Source organism: Petaurus breviceps, unplaced genomic scaffold (assembly GCF_028583685.1).
Source record: "Petaurus breviceps papuanus isolate PSGF00001 unplaced genomic scaffold, PetGlider_PUasm1.0 91133, whole genome shotgun sequence".
In the NCBI taxonomy this organism is placed as follows: Eukaryota; Metazoa; Chordata; class Mammalia; order Diprotodontia; family Petauridae; genus Petaurus; species Petaurus breviceps.
Genome location: NW_027187419.1, coordinates 101,429,369 through 101,453,794, shown reverse-complemented (window position 1 = coordinate 101,453,794; position 24,426 = coordinate 101,429,369). Strand labels below are relative to the sequence as shown.

Genomic DNA, 24,426 nt, shown 5'->3' with positions numbered 1-24,426 from the left:
GTAAATTGAGGTATCTCATTATTAAAAGTATTATATTTTTCAGAGCTGAAAACAGTATTAGGCATTTTAGTCTTTTGCTTTAAGTAGTCAGTGATTGTATTTCTTATATAAAGGCCTTGCATAATATCAAAGTGACTCTTTACCTATCTGGAACTCAGTTCTAGGTAACCTTACCTGTTCAAAATACTGTGCCAAATCAGGATATGAAACAAATAAAGGTTTCTTCATAACCAGAATAAGTAACAGGAAGTCTATATACTTCAAGCTTATACACTTTAACTATATAATGATGCTTTCAGGGAACTCACTCAGAGTCACCTCACCTCTAACTTACAATGCTGACATTTTGGCCATCTGATTTCTGAGGCCAAAGCACACTAGTGATGGCAAGAGACCAATACAGGTAGCCACACTGAGTAGAAAGAGACAAGGGAAGAGACAGAAAAAGTATGAAAAGCAGACACAAAAGCTCCCCCAAAAGCACAGTAGTAAATGCAAAGAGTCCTAAATTCCTGATTAAGCTTAGAAGGTTTTGCTATGTTTTAGCACAATATGGTAAGTTCAAAATTAAGATTTTGAGAAATTTTTTAAAAGATTCTATTATATATATATATGTATATATGTTCTCTTTTAAGAATAAAGGCAAAGGGGAGGCTAGGTGGTACAGTGAATAGTGCACCGGTCCTGGAGTCAGGAGTACCTGGGTTTGGATACAGCCTCAGACACTTAACACAAAAACTAGCTGTGTGACCTTGGGCAAGTCACTTAACCCCAATTGTCCTCCAAAAAAAAGAAAAAAGAAAAAAAAATAAAGGCAAGTTATATTCCTCAGACAACACTCCATACTTTAAACACTGCTCCCTAATCAAAAGTTAACTGTTTTATATCCCATTTCCTCAAAGACCTTGATTTTTTAAAGTGACAGCTCAATAATCTGATTAATTTTGACAAATGAGCTAATGCTCCTGCCTTACAAGTTAATATCTGTTATTTTCCTTAGTGGTCTTCTGGAGGTAATGCTTTATCCCAACAGAATAACTCTTAAAGCAAAGAATGTAATAAGGTGGTGAGAAGTGATGGGGCCTTGCCTTACTTTGCAAATTCTACCTCAAAGGTAGGTTTTATTCACATGATCTAAGCCCTCTCTCAATAGTCATATTTAAACAGAGTGCACAGGTGACCTTGGGTTTACAAAGATTATGCCAATAGGGCCAGGCTTATTTGAGGATCAACATGAATACGTGGCTACCAGCTATTTGGGGTTTGGTTTTTTGGGGGGAGGCAGGAAAGGCAATGGAGGGACAGAGCACAGGACCCGGAGTCAGGGAAATCCCCCCCCCCCAGTTCAAATACAGCCTCAGGCACTTATTAGCTGCGTGACCCTAGGCAAGTCATTCAACTTCATATCCACTTCATTTCCTCTACAGTAAAATGGGTATAATAGAACCCACTCAGAAGGGATTCTGTAAGGATCAGATGAAATATTTGTAAAACACTTAGTACCTGGCATTTAGAAAGTGCTTAATAAATGCATGTTTCTGACAAATTTGGAAATGTTCTGTATGACGTCACACATACTGTCAATATCATATTGCTTGCCTTCTCAAGGCAGAGGGAAGGAGAGAATTTGGAACTCATAAAATTTTAAATGAGTATTTTTAAAAAAATTTTTAATTGGTATTTAACAAAATAAATTAAAAATAGATGTATGTTTTCTCTTTTTTTTTCCTTCCTTCTCTTCCTTCAAAGCTCAGTGCAAGTCCCAAGTTTCATGAAGGCTTTCTCCAGATTGCCAATGAGGAATACTTCTTACTCAATTTTTTCATGCATTGCTGTTAGGCAACACAGTATAATGGTACAAAGAGCTCTTGAACTGCAATCAAATGACTTGTTTCACATTCAAGCTCTATTATAGACTACCTTGTTTAACCTTGGACTAAATTTCTTCCCCTCTATGGACTGTAGCTTCCTCATCTGTCAAATGAGAAGGCTGAACTTCATCAACTCTATGACCCTTTCCAATTATAAATTCTATGATTCTGTGACTTCTCCTGGGGAGCAGCCAGATGGCACAGTGTATAGAGTGCCAGATCAGAGATGGGAAGATTCTCCTTCCTTAGTTCAAATCCAGCCTCAGACTCTTCCTAGCTGTGTGACCCTGGGCAAATCACTTATTCCTGTTTGCCTCAGTTTCCTCATCTGTAAAATGAGCTGGAGAAGGAAATGACAAACCACTCCAATATCTTTGCCAAGAAAAAACCCCAAATAGGGTCACGGAGAGTTGGACACAACTGGAAAAAGACCAAAGAACACAATTAATGACCTCTACTATGTATGTCATAGTCTAACTTGAATTACAGTTCCTCCATATAAACTCCCAAAGGTAAGAAGTAATTGCATCTTCCCTCCTACCCCCAACTCCACTTTGGTATCCCACCACCAAGCACGCTGCCTCTACTCAATAGGCCTTCAATACGCATTTGCTGAATTGAACTGTACATGGGAATTTAAAAGGCAAATGTCAAACAGTATCTAGCCTAAAAAAGCATTTCCCCTTGTATTCTCTTCAGAAGGGAATGAATCACTCCCATTTAAAATCAGCATGGGATTCAAAGCTTTAAAAAAAAATTTTTAAGCACCCATTTATAACTAATTCTCATGTCAAAACATTTTAAAACACCATCAGTCTGCTAAGTAGCCTGCAGCAACCTGGCTCTTCTCACCAGGATCAAACGCTGAGTCACTGCTAGGGTGAGAGAGAGAAAAGGGAGTTTGATAAGGTCTCCATTTCTGTTTAAAGTAATGAGAAGTGAGGAAGAAGGGATGAGCACATCTTGTTCAGTAACAGAAGTGAAGTCCAAGGAGAAGAACAACCAGTTCTGGCATTGGTTAAATAGTTGGGATCTAGCCAAAGCCAATCAAGAAGACCTTGCTTGTACTGTCTACTCAATCAAATGGGCTGAGGGTGATGACAAATCAATAGAGCTCTTTAGCTAAAAGCTCTGCTGCTTCTTCAGCTAGAAAAGTAATCAGCTATGAAAACATGCTCAGTGGACCCCAACAATCCCTTCTAGAATGTGGGTGGAAAGACCACATGGTGTGGTGAGCAGAGCTGGATTTGGGAGCCGGGAAGAAGTAGGTTTAGATTCTGCCTCAAATGCTTCACTTGCCTGGGTGACCTTGGGCACGTTATTCCACTCATGGCTGTGACCTAAGCATATCACTTAAGACTCTAGGCAACTCTTTAAGACTGAAGGCGCTCACTTGCACTGGTAAAGGGAGTTCCCATCTGAGAGTTCCCTATATAGATGAAATCACAATGAAATCAGAATGAAAACAATTATTATTAATGATAATATCATTATTGATGACAATAATAGCATCATTAATAATAATAGCATTATTAACCAATCCTGCAAAGCTCCAAATCAGTAATAATAGGAGAAATGAAAATCAAAACAACCCTGAAATTTTACCTCACATCCAGAAAATTAGCAAAGATGACAAAAGATAAGAAAGGGTTATAGAAATACATGCTCACAAATACCTTATTAGTAGAGCCATGAATTAGTACATGTATTTTGGAAAGTAATTAGGAAATCATGAAAATAAAGTGGCTAAAAAGTCCAAACTCTCTGACCCAGAGATTCCACTGATAGATCACTGACAAAAAAGAAAGGCTCCACAGACACCAAAATATTTACTGCAGCACATTTTGTGGTAGCAAATAACTGGAAACAAAGTAAATGCTCATTGATTGGGAAATGGCTGCACAGATTGTGGCTTATGAACGCAATGGAATATATTATCATACTGTTAGAAAAGCTGAACATGACTATTGAGAAACATAGAGGGACTTAACGTGAATCGATACAAAGTGTACAGTGACTACAACAATTTAAACACAAAGAAACACCACACAACAATCAACAACTAATGTCATGAAATTATAAAGAACAAGTGTTGGTTCAAAGAAGAGACCTTTGAAGATAACCCCCTCCCAAACACACACTTTACTGAAGTGGGATCCAGAGATGTGCACCATTGCACACAATCTCAGATCTTTTCGATAAGTCAATCAGTTTTGCTAACATCTTTTCTGTTCTTCCACTTATTCTTTTTAAAAAAATTACTTAAAAAATAAAAGGTATGGTTTGGGTGGCTAGGCGGTGCAGTCAGTAAAGCGCCAGCCCCGGAATCAGGAGGACAGAGTTCAATTCTGGCCTCAGACAGTTAACACCCACACACACAAAAAAACTAGCCAGCTGTGTAACCTTGGGCAAGTTACTTAACCCCAATTGTCCTCCAAAAAGGCAAAAAAAAAAAAATTACTTGTTATAGGAATGGCGCTCAGGAAGGGGGAAGAAGAAAGACACAGGGGAAATCTAGGAGATGTAAAAAAAAAAATCAATAAAATCTATTTAAAAGAAACAAAAATAGCCAATCTTGCTTTGTAGTCACTAGCTAATGGTGTCAAATACTTTTTGTATGGCTTAGTAAGACTGAGGGTTACTGTCATTTCACACTAAGTTCTTTGAGGGTGAGTAGATGTTTCATCTGAACTTTGCATTTTCCCCAATACAAAGCTAATAAGTGTTTGTTGAGTCAAATCGATTGTTGTCACTAGTATGTTGAAGTTTAAACTCTGGGACACCAAAAACTGTGGGGTTTCATGTTGTAGTGTAGTGGAACCAAAGAGGAACCAGCAACTTCAGTAGGATTTTTATAGGGTAAAGATGCAATTACATAACAGAAATTATGAATATTAAAAAGGCAGGAGGGGTTTGTTAAGGGATTACGCAATGGAGAAGGGGTCCCAGCCACAGTGGAACTGCACATGTAATTACCCACAATGCATACTGAAAAAACCTATTTGGGGGAGTACATATGTATGATAATGGTATTATAATAAGTCTCTTTACATCATAAATTCACTCTAGGTCATTTCTTTACTATTACTGCAAAGGTGACTACTTAGGGAAAGTCCCTTCTATTATTTTGGGGGTCCACATTCTGCTTGGGCATCCTGGTGGTTCTGCTTTCTGATTGGCTGATTATTGTGGTCTTATCTGGAACTAGATGGATGTGGTTGTGGCTGAGTGCATGGACACACCTACTGTTTCTGTGAGAAATGTGAGTTCATGGACATACCCACTGTTCTAGTGAGTAGTGAGACATATATGAAGTAGTTAGGATATGGGGGGTAGGTACAGTGGGCCTGCTGTTAAGTGGGGCCTATAATGACATTAGAATAGTGGGGCTGGGGGCACCTTTATTAGGATTCCATCAAGTTGACATTAGTTTTCTCCACTTTCAGACAAGGTGACAAAAAGCAATGATAGAATGGAAGGAATGGTAGATTTCAGATCCGCAGATCTATGTCCAAGTTGTGGTTCTGCAACTGACTACCTATGTGAACTGGGGTAACGAAATTCATCTCTTTGGATCTCAGTTACTTCATCTGTAAAATAAATGGGTAGGTCATAGTTTTAAATCTAGGATCCTGTGAAATGTAGAAAACACTTGTTGTTCAGTCCCATCTGACTCTTCATGACTTTGTAGATCGTACTGTCCATGGGGTTTTCTTGGCAAAGGTACTAGAGTGGTTTGCCATTTCCTTCTCTAGTTGGATTAATATAAACAGAGGTTAAATGGCTTGCCCAAGGTCACACAGCTAGTAAGTGTCTGAGGCGGGATTTCAACTCACGTCTTCCTGACTCTAGGCCCAGCACTCTCTTCGATGAGCCACCTAGCTGCCTCAGAATAGCACTACTTGGCAGCATTATTCCATTTTCTGGTTCATTATCTCCCTCAGTAAGTACTCTGTATGTATAAATAAAGACAGGATGGCTTGTCCTTGTGCTTCAATGTTTAGCAGATATTATTTTCTAAACCTGATGCAAAAAAAGTTAATTAAAATGTTATTCTTGGCATATGAGCCTGGGCATACTACTCCCATATGAAAAGCTAAGAGGTATATGTAAGGGTTATGGGATTTAAAGATCTCCCATGCCCCATGGACGTGCTGACATAGCAGAGCAAGAGAAAGTGAAAAGCCGAGCTAACGGTCCTGCGGTTGGCAGTTGGCGGCGGTTGCCTTTTTTTTTTTTTTTGAGTTAGGACTCCTGCTGAGGACTGCCAGGGGCCGGAGCTGCTGGGAGCGCTCTTCCAGGACACTGGGTGGTTGCTGTGAGTGGGGAGAGGAGGACCTTTGCCTGAGGTAGCCTGTTCTGTTTTAAAGGCTTGAGAATGTGGGTGCTTTCTACTTTATCTACCTGTGCCAATGTCATAACTACTTTGATGGCTTTCACTTTCTGGTTTTGGGACTCAGTCTTTTGGTATCTTAATAAATTTTCTAGTTTATTTCCCCAAATGGCAAACCTGACGTATTTTGTGATGGATAATTATATCAGCATATTTGTAATCTCTATAGGCATTGTGAATATGGCATTGCTGATACAGTATACTGCAGGAATATTGTATTGGGAAATTCCTAATGAAAACACTGGTAGAGAGTAAAGCAAGTATGTTAAATTACATGTAGCAGGATCTGGATGGATGAATCAATAATAGCCAAACCATGGAAATGTGTCACAGAACGGAAAACAACAACAAAAGCTATTAAAATCAAGTGGACTGATACATACAGCCCTGAAGGAAGACAAGGAAAAACAGTTTAAACAAAGAAAGAATGTACCATCCATGCCAATGAGAGAGTTATTACCTCTGGAGCCAGCTGTTGCCAAATTTGGGTGTTCCCTGTACAACGTGCTTCCTTTTGAACTTCAACCTGTAAATGTGCTCCTGGCATAGCAAAACCTCCCCTAGAACCTGGGAATGTAAAGTCAAACAAGTCTGGGCCTCTGCAGATTAAGGAACTTTAAAGAGGCATTTCAGTATACAAACAGACAATTCAAGTTGGGCTTTTACGGGACAACTTGTTTCTACTCTAAAACAATTCCAACAAGTGCCTAGTATGCAAACGGGGGTGGGGGTGGGGGGGTAGTTCATCAAAGGGGCAGTAAGTGACATTTCTGTTGTCCAGGAATTTAAAATTTAGTCGGGGGACCAAAGATGGACATTGATTCAAACAATATTTAATGAACATGTACTACATACAAGGCTCTGTACTAATTATTGCAAAGGACCAAATGATAGGATAATGTCTCTGCCTTTGGTGTAATAGATAAATTCTTAATAATCTGGGGACTGTGAACTTTTCCCCCCATATTTTGATAACTGTAATGCAAAATATCTGATTTTTCTTTGTAATCTTACGTACTTTATTTTACACATTTAAAAACATTACTGTGAGTAAGAGTCCATGGGCTTCACCAGACTGTCAAAGGAGTCCATGATGGAAATTTTTAAAAAGTAAAAACACTTGGTGCAAAGGAAAGAGGTCTCAATTTGGAATAAAAAACCTGGCTTACAAACCTGGCTCTGTTATTTACTACCAATGCAGGAGAAAGAGTGGTAGATCTGGAGTCCAAAGACTTAAGTCCAAATTTTGGCTTTGCAACTTAATACTTACTTAGTATTTCTGGGACCACAAGAGAATCACTTAACCCTCTGGGTCCCAAGTTTTTTTATCTGTAGTATGTAGAACAGATGATCTCCAAAGTTCGTTTGAGCTCTAAACCTATGATCCTTAGTAATTTTATTTTTCTGAACCTCAGTTCTTCAACTAAAGTAAAAGGATCTATAATAAAGCCCACAGAATTTATCTCACTGGGTATTTTTGATGATCACATGTGATTACATATGAAAGTACTCTGCCAATATTAAAAAGTTACTATCTACGCAGTGAATAGAGCACCAGCCCTGGAATTAGGAGGACCTGAGCTCAAATCCAGCCTTAGACACTTGACATACTTACTAGTCATGTGACTTTGGGCAAGTCAACCCCAATTGCCCTCCAAATAGAAAAAAAAAGAAATAAAGTCACTACTATCTGTGTGACCCTGGACAAGTTATTTAACCACTGTCTGCCTCAGTTTCCCCATCTGCAAAATGAAGATAACAATAGCACCTACCTCCCAATGCTATTTTTGGTAGTTTAGTCAATTAGTTGTCTGACTCTTGATGACTCCATTTGGGGCCCTATTGCCAACGCTACTGGAATGGCTTGCCATTTCCTGCTCCAGATCATCTTACAGATGAGGAAACTGAGGCAAACAGGGTTAAGTGATTTGTCTAGGGTCACACGGATTGTAAGTGTTTTGAGGACAGATTTAAACTTGGGTCTTCCTGATTCCAGGCCCAGAGCTCTATCCTGAGTCCCCTAGTTGCCTCCTAAGCAAATAGAGTTCAATGATTTGCCCAGGGTCACACAGTGACTATCTCAGGCTAAAATGGAATTTAGGTTTTCCTGACTCGGAACTCCATCCACAACAACAACCCCAAAGTGGTTGTGAGGGTCAAATGAGATAATATATATAAAGCACTTAGCACAGTGCCGAGCACATAGTAGGTGGTATTAGGTTTGTTTATTATTATTACTTTATGAGTTTATCTTCTATAGATTCACTAAAAGTATCTTCGGAAGAATGGCTCCAATAGCATAGCGGAACATGGAGATGGCATATTTCTTCCACTAGAAAGATCTCTATACATCTACACAGATTGAATATTTTAAGTATCCACTATTGTGACATGCTGAAAATGGTCTTAAATTTTTATGAATCAGGGTCTGAACAACTGTGGGCAGCAGACACTCAGTTTAAGCCTAAGTGTATTTGTTGGATTCTCAAGGACATTTTGGAATTCATATTTCTAATACAAGAATGTGTTGTGGTCTATCCATTTTTGAAAAATGGTTAGCTTCTGATATATAATAATTTAAAGAATAAAATGATTTGAACCTCAAAAATGCCCAATTTTTTTTCTAGACCTATTATTTTATCAGGTAAGGTGGCTCCTGAGAGAGTACTTCCTCTACCAATGCTGAGGAGGCCCTGAGTCACATCCAGTATGAGTCAGGGGCAGGATTTTAACCTAGGTTTCCTGAGGCCAGGACTTTTTAATCCACTCTGCCAATGTACTTCTCACCTGCTCGGTTAATTATTATCATTACAATGAGAACATTGATGTAAAACTTCCAGTTCCTTCAATTTAAGGCAATGTCAAGCATGAAATCATGTGGCATTGATTAAAGGAATCCTGGGAAGGCAAAAATTATTGCTTTTAAAAAATAACTACATAATTTAGCAAAAATCACTGGACAATGAATCAGGAGATCCAGGCTGTAGTCCTGGATCTGTCACTAGCCTGGCTGATTTCTTCATCTGTAAAATGATGGGACTGGCCTAAATCAGAAGTTCTAAACTTCTTTAATCTATGGCTTAGGCTCATGTATAATCTCAGACACTTCACTTCCACTTTATTCAGTTCTTTCAAGTTACCTCCTTAGTTCTCACCCCATTTTTTTTAATAACAGGACACTGTGTGATATGCAAAGGGCTGACTACATCCCTTTAGAACAAAGATTTCCACAGCTCTCCTAGCAATAAGTAAACAAACTGGTAATCAATATGGTGCAGCAAGAGAAAACACAAGGGATGCTAGGGTTACGGAGAAATCAGCTGAAACAGCAAAAAGCAAAAAAATCACAGGCTTCCCTCTTACTATACTAGCTCCCAATTCCATATATTTACTTTATGACAACCAAGACATAAATACAATAGGGACTGTGTCTTCCCTGGGTTCATTTGAACTTGGTAACCTATTTTAGCCTACAAGTCAAAAACAAACAGTATAGATTTGGATCACACTTTCAGAAAAAAGAGTGATACAAAGAGAATGGTAGTTTAAACATAAGATGGAGAGCCCTAAAACAATCTTTCCCATGACCATGTTTCTCTTCTCCCCTTTCAAGCACACATTTCTTATCCTTCTCATTTTCCTATCTTTAATGCCTAAGGACAGGCTACTAGGGGACTGTTTCCATTGCTACATGTTACCTGCTCCTATCCCAATCCCAGCACATGTTATAGAGCTCTCCTATAATGAAAGAGGACTCAACTTGTGCTTTTGGCCTACGGCCCACAGACCATGTGATAATTAACTTTAACCTGACCCAGAGATTGTGATGGAATTTATTGGTAGAACTGAGGGCTATAGTCATGTAACTGAAGGAAAGGGAAGACAAGATTTTTTTCTCAAAATGTTCCCTTGCCATTTATGAACACAAGAGAACTACAAGTCAATTATCAACAAGCATCTATTAAGTATATACTATGTACCCAAGGAATTATTAAACTACCTATACCCTTTGGCCCAGCAATACCACTATTAGGTCTATTTCCAAAAATGATCAGGGAAAAAGGAAAAGAACCTCTATGTTCTAAAATGTTTGTAGCAGCTTTCTTTGTGGTGGCAAAGAACTGGAAATTGCAGGGTATCCATCAATTGCGGAATGGCTGAACAAGTTGTGGCATAAGATTGTGATAGAATACTACTGTGCTACAAAAAATTATGAGCTCAATGATCTTAGAAAAACATGGAAAGACTTGAATGAAATAATGAAGAGTGGAATGAGCAGAACCAAGAGAACACTGTATACAGTAACAGCAACATTGTTTTAAGAACAACTCTCAGTAAGTTATTTTGACTATTCTAAATACCCAAATTAAATATAAAGGACATATGAAGAAAGATGCTATCTGCATCCAGAGAAAGAACTAATAAATAGAAGTATGTCTGGACTAATTTTACATACATATGCTTATTTATGTATAATGGTAGCCATCTCTAGGGTGGGGTGAGAGGTAGGTAAGAAAGAAAAAAGAAAGAATTTTATTTGATAATTTTGTTATATATTTGAAAGAAATAACAAGTTGTGCATGTAGATTTGCAGTTTTAAGCATAATCATCTTTTTATTATACTATATTATGTTTTATTTCATCAATTAAAAATAAAATAACTTTTAAAATTATATACTATGTGCTTTTCTAGATGTCAAAGATACAAGAACAAAAATGAAACTCCCTGCACTAAAGGAGTTTATATTCTATCAAAAAATACATCATCATCAACTAACTGGTAAGACTGATATTATCTCTATAGTGAAACCTATTAGAATTAACTTACAAAGGACAAGAAAACATCCAGTACAGGACAGGTACATTTAAACAAATGTCCATTCATTTTTCTGGCAACTGCCTAGAATTCCCAAAGATTCACAACATCCATATGTTTACTATCATATGCCACAGGCATATCCATTACACTTCTTTTTGTACCACGCCCTTATTAGGCATTAATTCAATTGTTATCTTTTGAATAAAGGACAATATGCTTTGTTTTATCATGAATGCTAACTACAACTAAGCAAAAGGGAACGTTATTAGAATATAATATGAGAGAAGTCTTCAAATTCTTGCCATGATTCCAAAAAATTATTTGGTCCACGATATTTCTGCTTCAGACACCGGGTGATATAATGGATAAAGAATTAGGTTTTGGACACCTAGGTGGTGCAGTGAATAGAGCACCGGCCCTGGAGTCAGGAGGACCTGAGTTCAAATCCGGCCTCAGACACTTAACACAAAAACTAGCCATGTGACCTTGGGCAAGTCACAACCCCACCTGCCCTCCAAAAAGCAAAAAAAAAAAAAAAAGATTAGGTTTTAAGTTAGGAAGAACTAAGTTAAAATCCTGCCTCCGATACTGAGGTGTGTGACCCCCCCCCCCCCCCCCAGGGCAGTTACCTAAACCCTAGTTGCTTCACATTAATCTACCAAATCATAGCAAGATTACAATCTGCAAAGGGGAGGGAAGGGAGAAGAGTCTCCATACTCAGAGTTCTCTACACAGATTTTTCTCGATAAAATGCTAAGTACCTGAGGCTAGAGCTTGTTTAATTTTTGTCTTTTCCCCGCCAAGTGCCTAACACAGTGTTTGGTTCATAGTAGGCACCTCATAAATGCTTGCTAATTTATCTTTAATGTATTCACTTTTGGTTTATGGACTTCCAGTCTTTTAGAAGTCTAGAAAATCTAAAATACTTACCATTTTTAATGAAAATAAGGAAGCCATACATTGCAAAAGACATGTACTTGAAGTTTATTTTGAACTCAACCTGAGAAGAGATATTAGACACTACTGAGGCTACAGTCATAACAGATATTGGTTATTATTAGAAAACAAAGCATTAACCAAGGATTTTATTACTCATCGTCATTAACTTTGCAACACGTTTCTTTCAAAAGATCCCTGCTTATTTACTTCCCTATCCAACCAAGACTTAGGAAAAAAACATTAGCATAAATATTTGCCTTAAATTATAACTGAAAAGGCATTTCAAACAAACATGATGCATTCTGTTTTTCACACAATTTATCATGTGTACATATGTGTGTATACACATATATGCATGTGCACACACATAAACTTTAATAGCTTAAAACTGCACAAAGACTTTAGGAACACCATATTGTGTGTGTGTGTGTGTGTGTGTGTGTGTGTGTGTGTGTGTGTATTTTGAAACATCACTAGGCATCACTAGTGAACGATATCTTTGGAACTGTTTGAAATATTGGCATCTGTGAACTTGTGGATATAACATCATCATCGATGGGATACATTCCAAATACACACACACATTAATGAACCAAACATTATTTTTACTGAGTGCTTATTCACCCTCTCACAGGACAAAGGTTTTCTCTACTTTCTATCTGGGGGGTTAAAGAAGGGAGAAGTTACATTTTGGAAAAGATCTGTTAAAACTGAAAAGAGAAACTGGATTGACAGCTGGCTGCTTGCTCTGGCTGACCATCATTTTACTTGCACAAATGTCAACCTTACTTACCTGGTAAACTGACTAGGAATTGTTGTGCCATGTTTTTCTACACAGAGGAGCCAAACAGGAGAAGATAAGATAGTAATCATTCCAGTTACTAGTCTGAAAGAGAACTGTGTTTGTGAGAAACCCAAATAACTTGTCCCTATTTGGGACTGATTAACAATTAGCTGCTTTCAATTAATTCCAAGAGATCACTGTTTACCTTTAAATATCAGCTTTATAATAAATTTTACTTGTTCTTATCAGGAACACAGTGTTTCAAAACCCTCTACATGTCTCCCAACTGTAGGAAGTTTGAATGTTTCTTTAGTGACCGACTAGGTTGAGCTCTGGAGTAAATAGACATTAGATTAAAAAGTTATGAATCAAACAAAATGGGGAAACCCAACTTTTATCAAGCCTCCAGAATAACTGTACCAGCTTGCAAACTACTTCTTGTGCCTCCCAGAGAGGCAAAAGGGACTTTTCTGACATGGGGTTGAGAAGGCATGGCAACCAGGGAAGAAAAATAACAGCTGGAACTCTTCATTAAGAACTCTGCTTGGCCATAATACAATCCCTCTTCATGGGGGTTCCACCTTCATGACAAAGGCCAATCTAAGAACTTCATCACCCCACAACTCTCTGCACATTCATCTTCTCTCTTTCAAATTAGTCTTCAGTGGAAACACTACCCAAACTTGTATTGAATCTCAATATTAATAACCATCAAAAGCCTACAAGGCATTTTTCTTCCACATCTTTTGTAGTAGCTACTTTGGAACAGTCTTACTCTAATGGATCATGATGAGGTGGTGATGAGATGATGCTGGGTTCTCAAGATTATGCTGCAGAGTCTATGGGCCTGACCAGCTCAAGTCAGACAGGCCCACCACCCACCTTGCAGGTTAGCTAAATTGCAAATTTTTCAGGCACGGTATGAAGATCATCTCCGAAGGCACTTAGAGGTTGCATATGTGTTGGTGGAAGGAGTACTTACACCAAAGAAATCACAGATTGTAGAAGTTTTTTAAGTCAAGACTGTGAAATAGAGCCTTAAAAAAGGGAAAATGTGCTTTTAAATGTGACCAAACTCTAAATAGGAAAGGTACACATATACAGTATGGTAATGGTTATGTCTAACACATAGATGTTAGACATAGATGGGGTGAATTTACAATTGTCATCATTGTTACTCCCTCCAAATTTCTATCTTCCCCCTTTAACCACTTCAAAAGGCAAAGGGAAAAAGGAAAATAAAGTATGATAGCCCATAATGGTGGGGGGTCTGATGCATGTAACATAGGAATGACCATGATGAATCCAGGCAACTATTCTACTGAGAGAGGCTCCAAGGGAAATGCCGCAGCAAAGTGTGCTTATCATCCTAGATGTCCTTAAGGTATAAAGTTTAAGTATAATAGCCAAGCCACATCTCTTGTTACTCTAAGTTTATTACATTTATACATATTACATAGAAAGCAGCACTTTGTCTTACACTGATTTCACCAAGGATATCTTGTAATATTCTGGGCTTATTTTTTTTTTTTAATTAGTAAGCACTTATTCAGGGTCTACTCTGTGTCAGGCACTATGCTAAGCATTGTGGATACAAACACATCTTCTGAAAAAAAACAAAGTGGATAAAGAGAATTGTCCAAATCACAACAGTTGTATTTACAGCTCACTGAGTTAGTCCAGAATTACACATACATATACACACCGTAAACATCATTCAGATTAAACAACATGCTGGGTCCAGACCTGAATAACAAGAGGGGGAGGGGAGGTAGTTAGGCTGTATTAGCTTAGGGAAATATCTTAGGGAATTTTTAATTTATTCTGATCACTGTTACAAAAAGATTATACTGGTATTTAAAAGATGGGCTTTTAACATTCAGTAATGATAAAAGGCTATGGATCATGGGACAGCATTACCTACAGTCTAAACCGGAGATGCCTCAAAGACATATAGACTATGCTCTGACCCCTCCATGCCATCATCCTAAACCTTCCCAAATCTCATTAGCCTCCTGATCCACTTTTTAAACTCCCTAATGAGCTGATCACTTTAATATGCATTATGTCTTACCTCCCTACTAGACTGTAAAAAATTAAAACTGATAGGTGTAACTAAATTAGTTAGGAAAAAAGTACTGTAGTCTACCCTCATTAACTTGATTCTTTACTGTTCAAGCTCAGGATGATCAAATCCAGCCCTTTGAAGATGCCCCTGCACAGCAAAGTATTCTACTCAACTCACAAGCTCTTCCTGAACAGTACTCTGATCCCCCATTTGGTTTTGAGGGGCAAACCATGCCGAAGTATGATGAAAAAAAGGAAGTGTGGGAAGCTGTCTAGATAGAGACAAAGCCTGGATGTTTAAATAATAGCCTTTGGTACAATTCAGTAGATCAAACGATATATAAATCTTACCCAAATGTAACAGAGCCTTACAAATTTTTGCCAGGTCTGAAATTCATCCTTGTCCTGTCCCCACTTCTTCCTCTTTTTTTTTAAACAACTAAGGTAAAATAAATAACACACTGTAGTAAAGAGTCGGGAATCAAGAAGTGGCACGTAGGACCCTCCCCCCCACAACACACATGTTGTCCTTCGTTCTCAAAGAGGACCAAAATGACATCACTATGGTAGTAAGTTTCAGTGTGTCCGAATGTGGCTGATCAGGCCAATATGAGCTTAGAATGCTCTGCTACTGACTGGTTGGGCACAAAACAGCCATGTGAACATTTGGGGTAGAACTGTCAAGTATAGAGACTCCTTTCATGTCTCTAGATGTCTAGATATTTTGCCTTCAGACACAGATTCATGTCTTACCAGAAGAGCTAATGAGGATGAATCACAGGCTTGAAGGCATTTGCGGATGTCACCAAGTCTATCCCTCTGCCTCCGGCAATGACTACTCCTCAAACACTGAAGGAGGATTACAGACTTGAAGATATTACTTCATGAACTCACTTAAATTCTATGGTCAAATAAGCCTTTAGAGTAAAAAAATTCTTCTTTTGTAGAGAACCTAAAAAGACACTTAAAGCCACTTTTTTACAGTCCCCACAGCATTAGGCACAAGTAGTATGTTTCCAAATGCAGTACTCAAATATCACACTCTTCTGCTTTTAAAAAGCTTAAATATAGTGCTTAATGCTATTTATAAACAAGTTCCCATAAGCACGGTTCTTATGATCAAAAGCGCAAACCTAATCAATGTTTTCAAATCTCAAAAAGGCACCTTGGGATCGTGGATGGAGCTGGTCTTGGCTGGTCTTGCCACATACTGGCTAGGTTATTTTCTCCTCAGACCCCAAGAAGTTCCTTAAGCTTTCAGAATTCTAAGCAATTCACTAAACTAGGCTTCTTTGCTCGGAATCCAAGAACTTGATTTTGTTTTTGAATTTAGGTAACAATATTTTAATGCAATTGGTTTCTTTCTGATCCTACCATTTTATTTGTTGCATTTAAAATCATTCTGAAAAGGGGTTCGTTGACTTCACCAAACTGCCAAAGGGGTCCATTGACTCACAGAAATGAATAAATAATTCCCAAGAGTTATTCCTAGGGTCCTGGAATTCTAAGATTCTAAACTGTAGAGATGGTGCCAATTTGCACTGGTAGAGGGAGTTGACTCACCTGGGAGTTCTGCATACTAGTAAATCACAGGTCCAGTACCAGTTCCTATACCTAAAAACATCTGTTCTAATAGGAGCTAATTTTTAAATGCACCCATACTCATAGGACAATAGAATTCAAACTGGAAGGGACCTTAGAGTTCATCTAGTCCAAATACCTCATTTTATATATAAAGGGAAGAAACTTATCTAAGGTAATCTAAGTACTAAGAAGCAAGGCTGGATCTGAACCCAGAGCCTCTTAAATCAGAACTCTTTCTACTTCGTTACTGCCCATCATCATTTTTGCCCTAAGACTTAGAAAATTCATTAAGGTAAATTATTGACAATAACCAATTCAATACATATCAGGTATTGTGATAGAACACTGTCCATGGGGAAATACACAGCTTAGATGAGACATGTTCTACCCACCATAATGGAGGGGGAAACAGCACATCAATACACAGATAATTCTAACTTTAAATAAAGCATAAATGCATTAAAGAGGTGCAAATCTAAGTGCTATATGGGGTCCAAGGTTATTACCAATCATCACAATGGGGAAGGCCTGATGGAAGATCTGATATTAGAATTAGTCTTTAAAATATTCCATCAAAGGCTTATTCAAGGGACAGAAAGTAGTTTGATTTGGCAAGAGTGTAGAGTGTATAAAGGCGAAGAGTTAGATAAAATAAAGCTAGAAAAGTAGGGTGGAACCAGTGACGGGAGGGCCTTCAATGCCAGGCAATGGAATTTTAACTAGATAGGTTTAAGGCTTAAAACCACTAAGGCAACCTTTTAGGTCAATAATAAACCTAAAAAAGTATCCATTCAACAAATATTTGATGAATGCTTATAATGTGCAATATACTGCATGGGGTATTTACAAAGATAAGACAATGGTCTCAATCCACAGGGAGTTTACAATCCAACAGCTTGTTTGTTTTGTATATCATAAATGCAGATGATCTTACTTACTTGCTTGGAGACCTAGCACATTACAGGACTTTTTGGGTAAGTATGATAGGACTGCAAAGAAAACTAATCTAACACACGGGATGAAAAACTCCTATTGAATAGACTGTGAGATGTAGCAGCACAAATAACCCTTAGAATTCCTCTATAAATATGTGTTTTTGTCAAGAGCTGCCCATGGAAGCATGTCCAGAATTGATGAGCTCGGAGAGACAGTAGGGTGGTTCCAGTGGATTCAAATGGCCTTCACTACAAAAGATCTTTAAAACTAATTATTTTTCTCAGTTACACTGGATGGCTATAACTTGTGGAATACCACGATCTCAAAATTACAAATAATCTAAAGGATGATGTAAAAACACCTGGCAGGTCTAAGCAGGCTAAGGCAGGTCTAACCAACAATGACTTATGCAGAAGAAATAGTGGCAAAATACATCACCAAGGAAATGACTAGAAAAGGAAGTGGTTCAATTGTGTAAGGAGGATGAGAGACAACAGATGGACCTCCCAAATGGTACACAGGAACCTCTAGCCACTGGGCAGGTTTTCCAGGATTTTTTTGAAAAATGGGCAAAGATCACACATAGGGATTGCACACAGGGATATTTATCTGCTCTAGCAGACAAAATCCCAAGTCCATAAAGTAAGTATGAAGAGACTGAATATGATTTTTTTTTTTTGCTTTTTGGAGGGCAATTGGAGTTAAGTGACTTGCCCAAGGTCACACAGCTAGTTTTTATGTTAAGTGTCTGAGGCTGGATTTGAACTCAGGTCCTCCTGACTCCAGGGCCGGTGCTCTATTCACTGAGCCACCCAGCTGCCCCTGAATGTGATAATTAAAAGTAATTGGGTCAATTTGATATGGCTGTAAACAGTACCAGATTAGGAGTCAAAAGACCTGAGTTCTAGTTTTAGTAATCTGGATAATATTGGGAAAATAATTTGTTGGGGCCTCCTCAGTTTCAACATCTATAAAATTATGGGGATTAATGCAGATCTCTGAATTCCCTTCCAGGTCTAAAAGGTTAAATCCATGTCACACACCTCCTTTTTGCCTTCCCCACACCTCTTCTTTTTCCACCTCCTTCTGCTTTTCTTTCTAGTGAGGGGGTGATAGATGACTTGTGACAAAGTTAATATTTATAAAATGGTTTAAGATTTGCAAAGTGCCTTTACACATATTATTTCATTTGATACTTGCCACAACCTTGTCAAGTAGATACTATTTATTATTATCCTTCTTTTAGAGATGAGGAAACTGAAGCTTTGTAGTCATAGAGCAAATAAGTGGCTGAGAAAGGAATTCAGAATCAGGTCTTCTTTAGTCCAAGTTTATGTGCTACACCACAAAACTAAAGACAAACACCCTTTCAATTTTCCACTCTTGTAGACCTGAATTTTTAAAAGAACTAAATGTAAAGCACAGCATAAGAAGACAGAGTCTGAGTTTGGGGTAGAAATGGCATAGAAATTTTTATCAACCTAGAAATTCCAAAACAGAATCCACTAACTCTGCAACATTAATCTAAAGAGTGCCAACAAAGCTTTCACTGTAATATTCAGAATGAGAAAGTTTATACCTCTACCCATATATTGTCTAAGGAGTTGAAAAAGATCGGGAATTAAGAACTGAAAACATGAGACAATCTGGAAAAGCTCATGTTTTATGATTATAAAAAGACCCCCAACAATCAGACCCCCTAGTCAACACCTCATAGACAACAATCGCCCCATCAGGATTTTGTCTTCACCACTTCACCACATATCAGTCATGGAGGTGGCACACTTTTTAATATAATTCTAAATAGAATTTAATTCAATTTAACTTAAACATAAAACTCTAAAAATCAGGCCTTTTTCTTTCTACATGCACAGTTGTTCAACATTTGGAATTTATGATATTCAAACACTACCTGTTTGAACCCTGCTTTTGAAATTGAGTCAATACATTTTCACTGTGGTTTACAATCTATTGGATGGCCTCTCACTATCACAGTATAATGCACTTGCTTTAAGTCACAGGTGCATTTCCTTTGGCTGTTCCCATAACCCTTCACTTTACTCTAGCCGTCTGGTTATTTTTGTTATATTAACCCTAAGAATAGCTTGGTTGCATTACCTGCAGAACAAAAACAAAAATGTTCCCCCAAAATTGCTAGTAGACATGTTTTAAGCCCAAGACATAGCTTTTAAGCCCAAGAAGCTTGGCCTTGCTAAGGCCCAAAGTTGGTTCAGCATACCTGAGTGATCACCCCTCCCCCCAAAAAAAAATCTGGCTGAAAGTAACTGATGGTTTTCCAGGACTATGGTAAAATGGTGTGAATCTTTTTTTTTTTACAAGATAAAAATAAAATGGATAAACTTCCAGGTCTTGAAATCCTACTATATTTGAAGGTAAAAAAAAAAGAGTGAGTAGTTTTCCTAAGAGGATCCTATGTTCTTTTTAGGCATTCTAAGAACTAGATGCTTTCTCACCTTCTAGTACTTTCAGATCCTAGGGGTGGCTAGGTGGTGAAGTGAATAGAGCACCAGCCCAGGAGTCAGGAGGACCTGAGTTCAAATGCTGCCTCAGACACTAAACACTTATGACCTTGGGCAAGTCACTTCACTCCAACTGCCCTCCAAAAAGCAAAAAAAAAAAAAAAAAAGAGAAAAACATTCCTAGATACTTGGTGCTTTCCACTTGATTATAAGACAAGAACTTCATATTTTTTAATCCTATCCAATATCTGAAATAAATCAAAGAATCTCAGATCCTTTTTGAGTTTCCCTACAAGCATTTCAAATTGTTGACCATTCCCTACTTCTGGATATTCTAATCTCCCTTGGTCCTGATCACCTCTTAGCATCCTTATCATCCTCTGTCTGTTCCCCAAATATGGCTAATCCCTAATCTCCATCCTATACCCTCTTTTCTCTCTTCACTCTCTCCCTCATCATCTATTCAAGTGGGTTCAATTACCAAGTTGACCACCCGTGATTCCCAGATAGTTTCTAGGGCAGATCTATCATTTACATTTCCAGTCCTATCAGTGACTGCCTACTATAAACATCCATTTCTAAATATCACTAGCCCCTCACACTCAGTATGTACACAATGGAACTAAACCCATGATGTTCCACCCAGATCCACCCAGATTCTTTCACTTTATCATTTCTCTTGATGGCACTACCATCCTCTCAGGTACAAAACCTCAGAATCATCTTTTCTTCTCCTCTTTAATGCCTCTCCCCATCACTCATTTGGCTGTCAAATTCGGTGATTCTACCTTCACAATCTCTTACTTTATATATGGTCTCCACTTATACTCCCACAACTCAAGTTCAGGCTCTCATTCTCTATTACTAGATGTTTCCCATCTCAGCTTGCCCTCTGCACTCTCAATATTTCCCCAGGTCACTGCGTATTTGGAATAAACTTTCTCATCTACAACTTTTTCAAGGCCTAGCTCAGACACCACAACCTCCATAAAAACTTACCTTGATTCCCCCATTGAAGAAAAGTGGTCTTTCTTCAAATTTACCTAGAGTACTTTGTCCAATCTCTCCTTTGCTCTTATCACTGTCCTGTACTTCGATTCACTTTTATACATCACAGGCTAAATTCCTAGAGAGCAGTAACTGATTTTGATTTTTTCTCAATTTCCCCAGTATCTCAAACACAGCCTCATCCTAAGTGGCCACTTATTAAATATGGGTTGAACAGAATTCTGTAACTGTTCACCGAAGGAGATGAAAAAGGAGATGTAAGAGAGTAATGAATGATTAACAGATTTAACGACCAAATTTCAGAAAGCATATTTAGGAAATTGTTCATATCCCAATGTTGTTTTCAATTTGTCTTGATTGAGAAATCCTGAGCCATCAAATTTGCCAGGAATTTTGTAGGAAAAAAATGTCACCAACATGTAATTTACTACATAGGCAGACCTGTGACTAGCTTAGACCATTCAGGTTCCAAATCCACACACAGACTAACATTTTTACATAATCATGCCCTTTGGAGACACAGAGTTCTACAATGTGAACCAGTTAGGTCAAACTGTATTTTCTTTAGCTCAGATCAGAAACTTAGCCAGGAAGTTCTACAGGAGTTCAACAGTGCCGAGGCGTCCTGATTCCTCAAACGTGTCTAAATCAAAATGCCCTGCTCCACTAACAGGTGTAACAGAAAAATGGCATTCTGAGCAGCCTCTTTAAGTGTCAGTCTCCAATGAATTATTTGCAAACTCCAAGTTTCTCATCTTAAGTCATTAAGTTCCTCCTTCCTTCTCTAAAAAGGATATGATTCTATGTACTTTTCCCATGCAGAAAAGTTCTGTCCAGGGAAACAGCATTCTATTTTCTCTGGTCTGATTCTGAAATGGCTTCGACTTAACTAAAAGCCTTAGGGGTGGGGAGTGGTGGTGGTGGGGTAACCTTTTGTTGTTCCTTTCTTTTTCTTCCCCAAGCCCAGATCAAGAATGCAAGACCGTGACTACCAAGATCCAAAAACAAAAAACAAAAAACCATTTTTTTCACTCTCCAGCACTGTATTCTTAAAAAAAAAAAAAAACCCGCCTCGAACTGGTTTCTAATAAGCCGGATCATGTGGAAAGACTTTGTGAAGTTTTCTTAGAAAGAATAAAAGACAAGACAGGCTGAGCCAACTAAGCTAACCCCTTTTCCTTAGGCTTGGCTGGGACAGTGATGGGGGGAGGGGGTACGTCACTATTCCATACTTTCTTTCCAAGAGACTAAGCTCCGATCGGACTTTTGCTTTAACCTCTGGAAGGGGGTGGGGAGACCAGTGAAAAGGAACAGGGGTTCCAGGTTTTGGCTGGGGGTTTAGGGGAGTATGGGGGGCCACAGCAGTAGCGGGAGGTAGAGAGGAAGGGGATATAGCCCAGTTTTATAGCTTGTTTTCTCAGCTGATCTATTTCTGCTAACAGGTGGTTGGTTAACTCCACCCTTAAAAAATGTTTTTAAAGACTTCATTCTGCTACTACAGGAAAGCACCATCTAATCCTCACAAGACTTGCGCACGCCTTAGGGGTAAACCACAGGAAACACAATAAAAACGAACTTGCAAACTCTTGGCTACCACAAGTGGCCCCCCGAACTCATCAGCTCAGAGGGAGAGCACGAGCTCTCTGGTACAACTCTCTCCCCGAGCGCACGCACGAATGCGCACACGCGCGCATACACACACACACACACGCATGCACGCACACACTTCTAAGACGGAGGCCCAAAGCTTTCTGATACAACTTTTTCTCTGGCACGCGCGCACACGTATATACAAAGGTGAATCTGAGAGGGAAACCCGGATCTCTCCGCTACAACTCTCTCCCTGTGTGCGCGCGCGCGTGTGCACACACGTACTCATGCACACGCACACACGCACACACACACACACACACACACACGCGGACTTTTTAAGAGGGAGACCCGGATCTCTGATACAACTCTCTCCTCGTGTACATATACACACACTCACGAACACATACACAAAGGTGGAGCTCTGAGAGGAAGACCCAGATCTCTCTGATACAACTTTCTCCCCATGCACACATACACACAAAGGTGGACCTGTGAAAGGCCGCCACCTGCCAGGTTCGCCGCAAAAACATTCAAGAGGGAAATAAACTCTCCCGGAGGGCAATGGGGATAGAGTGGAGGTGGGGGTGAAAGTTGGAAACCAGAGTAATGCTGCTGCTGCTGCCGCCGCCTGGACACTTGCCCTATCCGGGGAGTGAACCAAGTACCGTGTCCTCCCCTTCCCCCTTCATCCTCTGCCGCCGCCCCAGAGGATGAGGGTTCATGTGGAGAAGGATGAATCAGGAGTCGGGATCCCGGAGCCACGGGTAAGTTCAGCACTGGCTAGTGTCTCTCCCCCTCCGAAGCCCCCTCAGGTCGCCAGCCTCGGCCAGGGATGGATCTGCTTGGCCGCAGGGCAGAGCTGCTCCGGGTGGGGCGAAGAGGAGGACAGGCAGCCCGGCAGGGGTGTGGACGTGCTCAAGCTCTTCTCAAAAGAGGCGCCTCCGGGGCTCTCGCAGGGAGAGGCGGAGGGAGGGGAGGAGAGAAGAAGGGAGGAGGGTAGGGCAGGGCTGGGAGGGATGGTGGTGAGGGGCGAGGCGCGCGGCCGAGAGTCTCTTCGGATTCTCCCTGGCTATGCGGCGGCGGGGGAGAGCTGCTCCGGGGGGGGACGGTGGAAGGGACGCGGAGGGCAGAGAACTTACAGCCTCTTGTCCTGCGGATGCAGCTGCCAGTGCATAGCCAGGGAGAATCCGAAGAGACTCTCGGGCTCCCCGCTCTTGCGGATCACGTTTTCCTCCCGGGTGTCCAAGTTAAAGGCGGCGCAGAGATGGAGCAGCAGACACGCCGACAGGTAGAAGAGGAGCTCCGGCTGCCCGGCAGCCGCCATCGGCAATTATGGCGAGGCGGGGAAGGGAAAGGAGAAAGGGACCTGCTGCTGCTGCTGCCGCCGCCGCTGCTTCTGCTGCCACCACTACCACCTTCTCCTTCCCCAGCTCCACTCCCCTGCCCCACCCCCCGGGACTAGCCGTACTCCCTGTCCAGCCTCTCCCCCTCGTAGCCCGCTCTCGAACAGCTGAAAGAGCCCGTTGTTCTCTGGAGACTCACAGGCGTTTTATCAAGTGACGAAGGAAGCCGGGCCCCGCCTCTCCCCCCACCCCTCCTAGATTCTCCCTCCTCCCCCGGCCAGGCCGGCCGGCTCTCTCCCCGCCCAGCCTACACCTTCTCCGGCCACTGCCCGGGCTAGTACGCTCTTTAGCTAGGGAAGTGTCCCCCAGCCCCCTCTCTCCCAGCCCCGGCCGAGAACGCCAGTCCTGGGAAAGCCTTGCGCTTGGAAAGTCGCTCATTCTCTAACTCATTCTTTTCGACACGTGGCGCGCCATTCCGGGCTTACCTGTTCCGGTAAGCTCCCGGCGTAGAAGACGGAGAGTTCAGTGTTGCACTGGTGGCCCAAGTTGAATCTCTAAGCTCTTGGACTAGGAAGGGTCCTGCAAAGTTATCTAGCCCACCCTGGAGCC

The 24,426-nt window shown here is 40.1% G+C and overlaps 1 protein-coding gene across 2 annotated transcripts in view; it reads right to left on the bottom strand.

Annotated features, from left to right (window-relative positions):
* The window catches only part of ITGA6 (integrin subunit alpha 6), a 102,555-nt gene extending 78,618 nt beyond the window's left edge, over positions 1–23,937 (bottom strand). The window contains exon 1 of one of the 2 annotated variants that reach the window (XM_069080105.1): positions 23,614–23,937. In XM_069080105.1, the coding sequence (XP_068936206.1) occupies positions 23,614–23,798 (185 nt within the window). In that variant the 5' untranslated portion in view covers positions 23,799–23,937. The remainder of the gene's footprint in view (positions 1–23,613) is intronic. The other variant, XM_069080106.1, reaches the window with a different exon arrangement.
* Between the last annotated feature and the right edge of the window lie 489 nt (positions 23,938–24,426).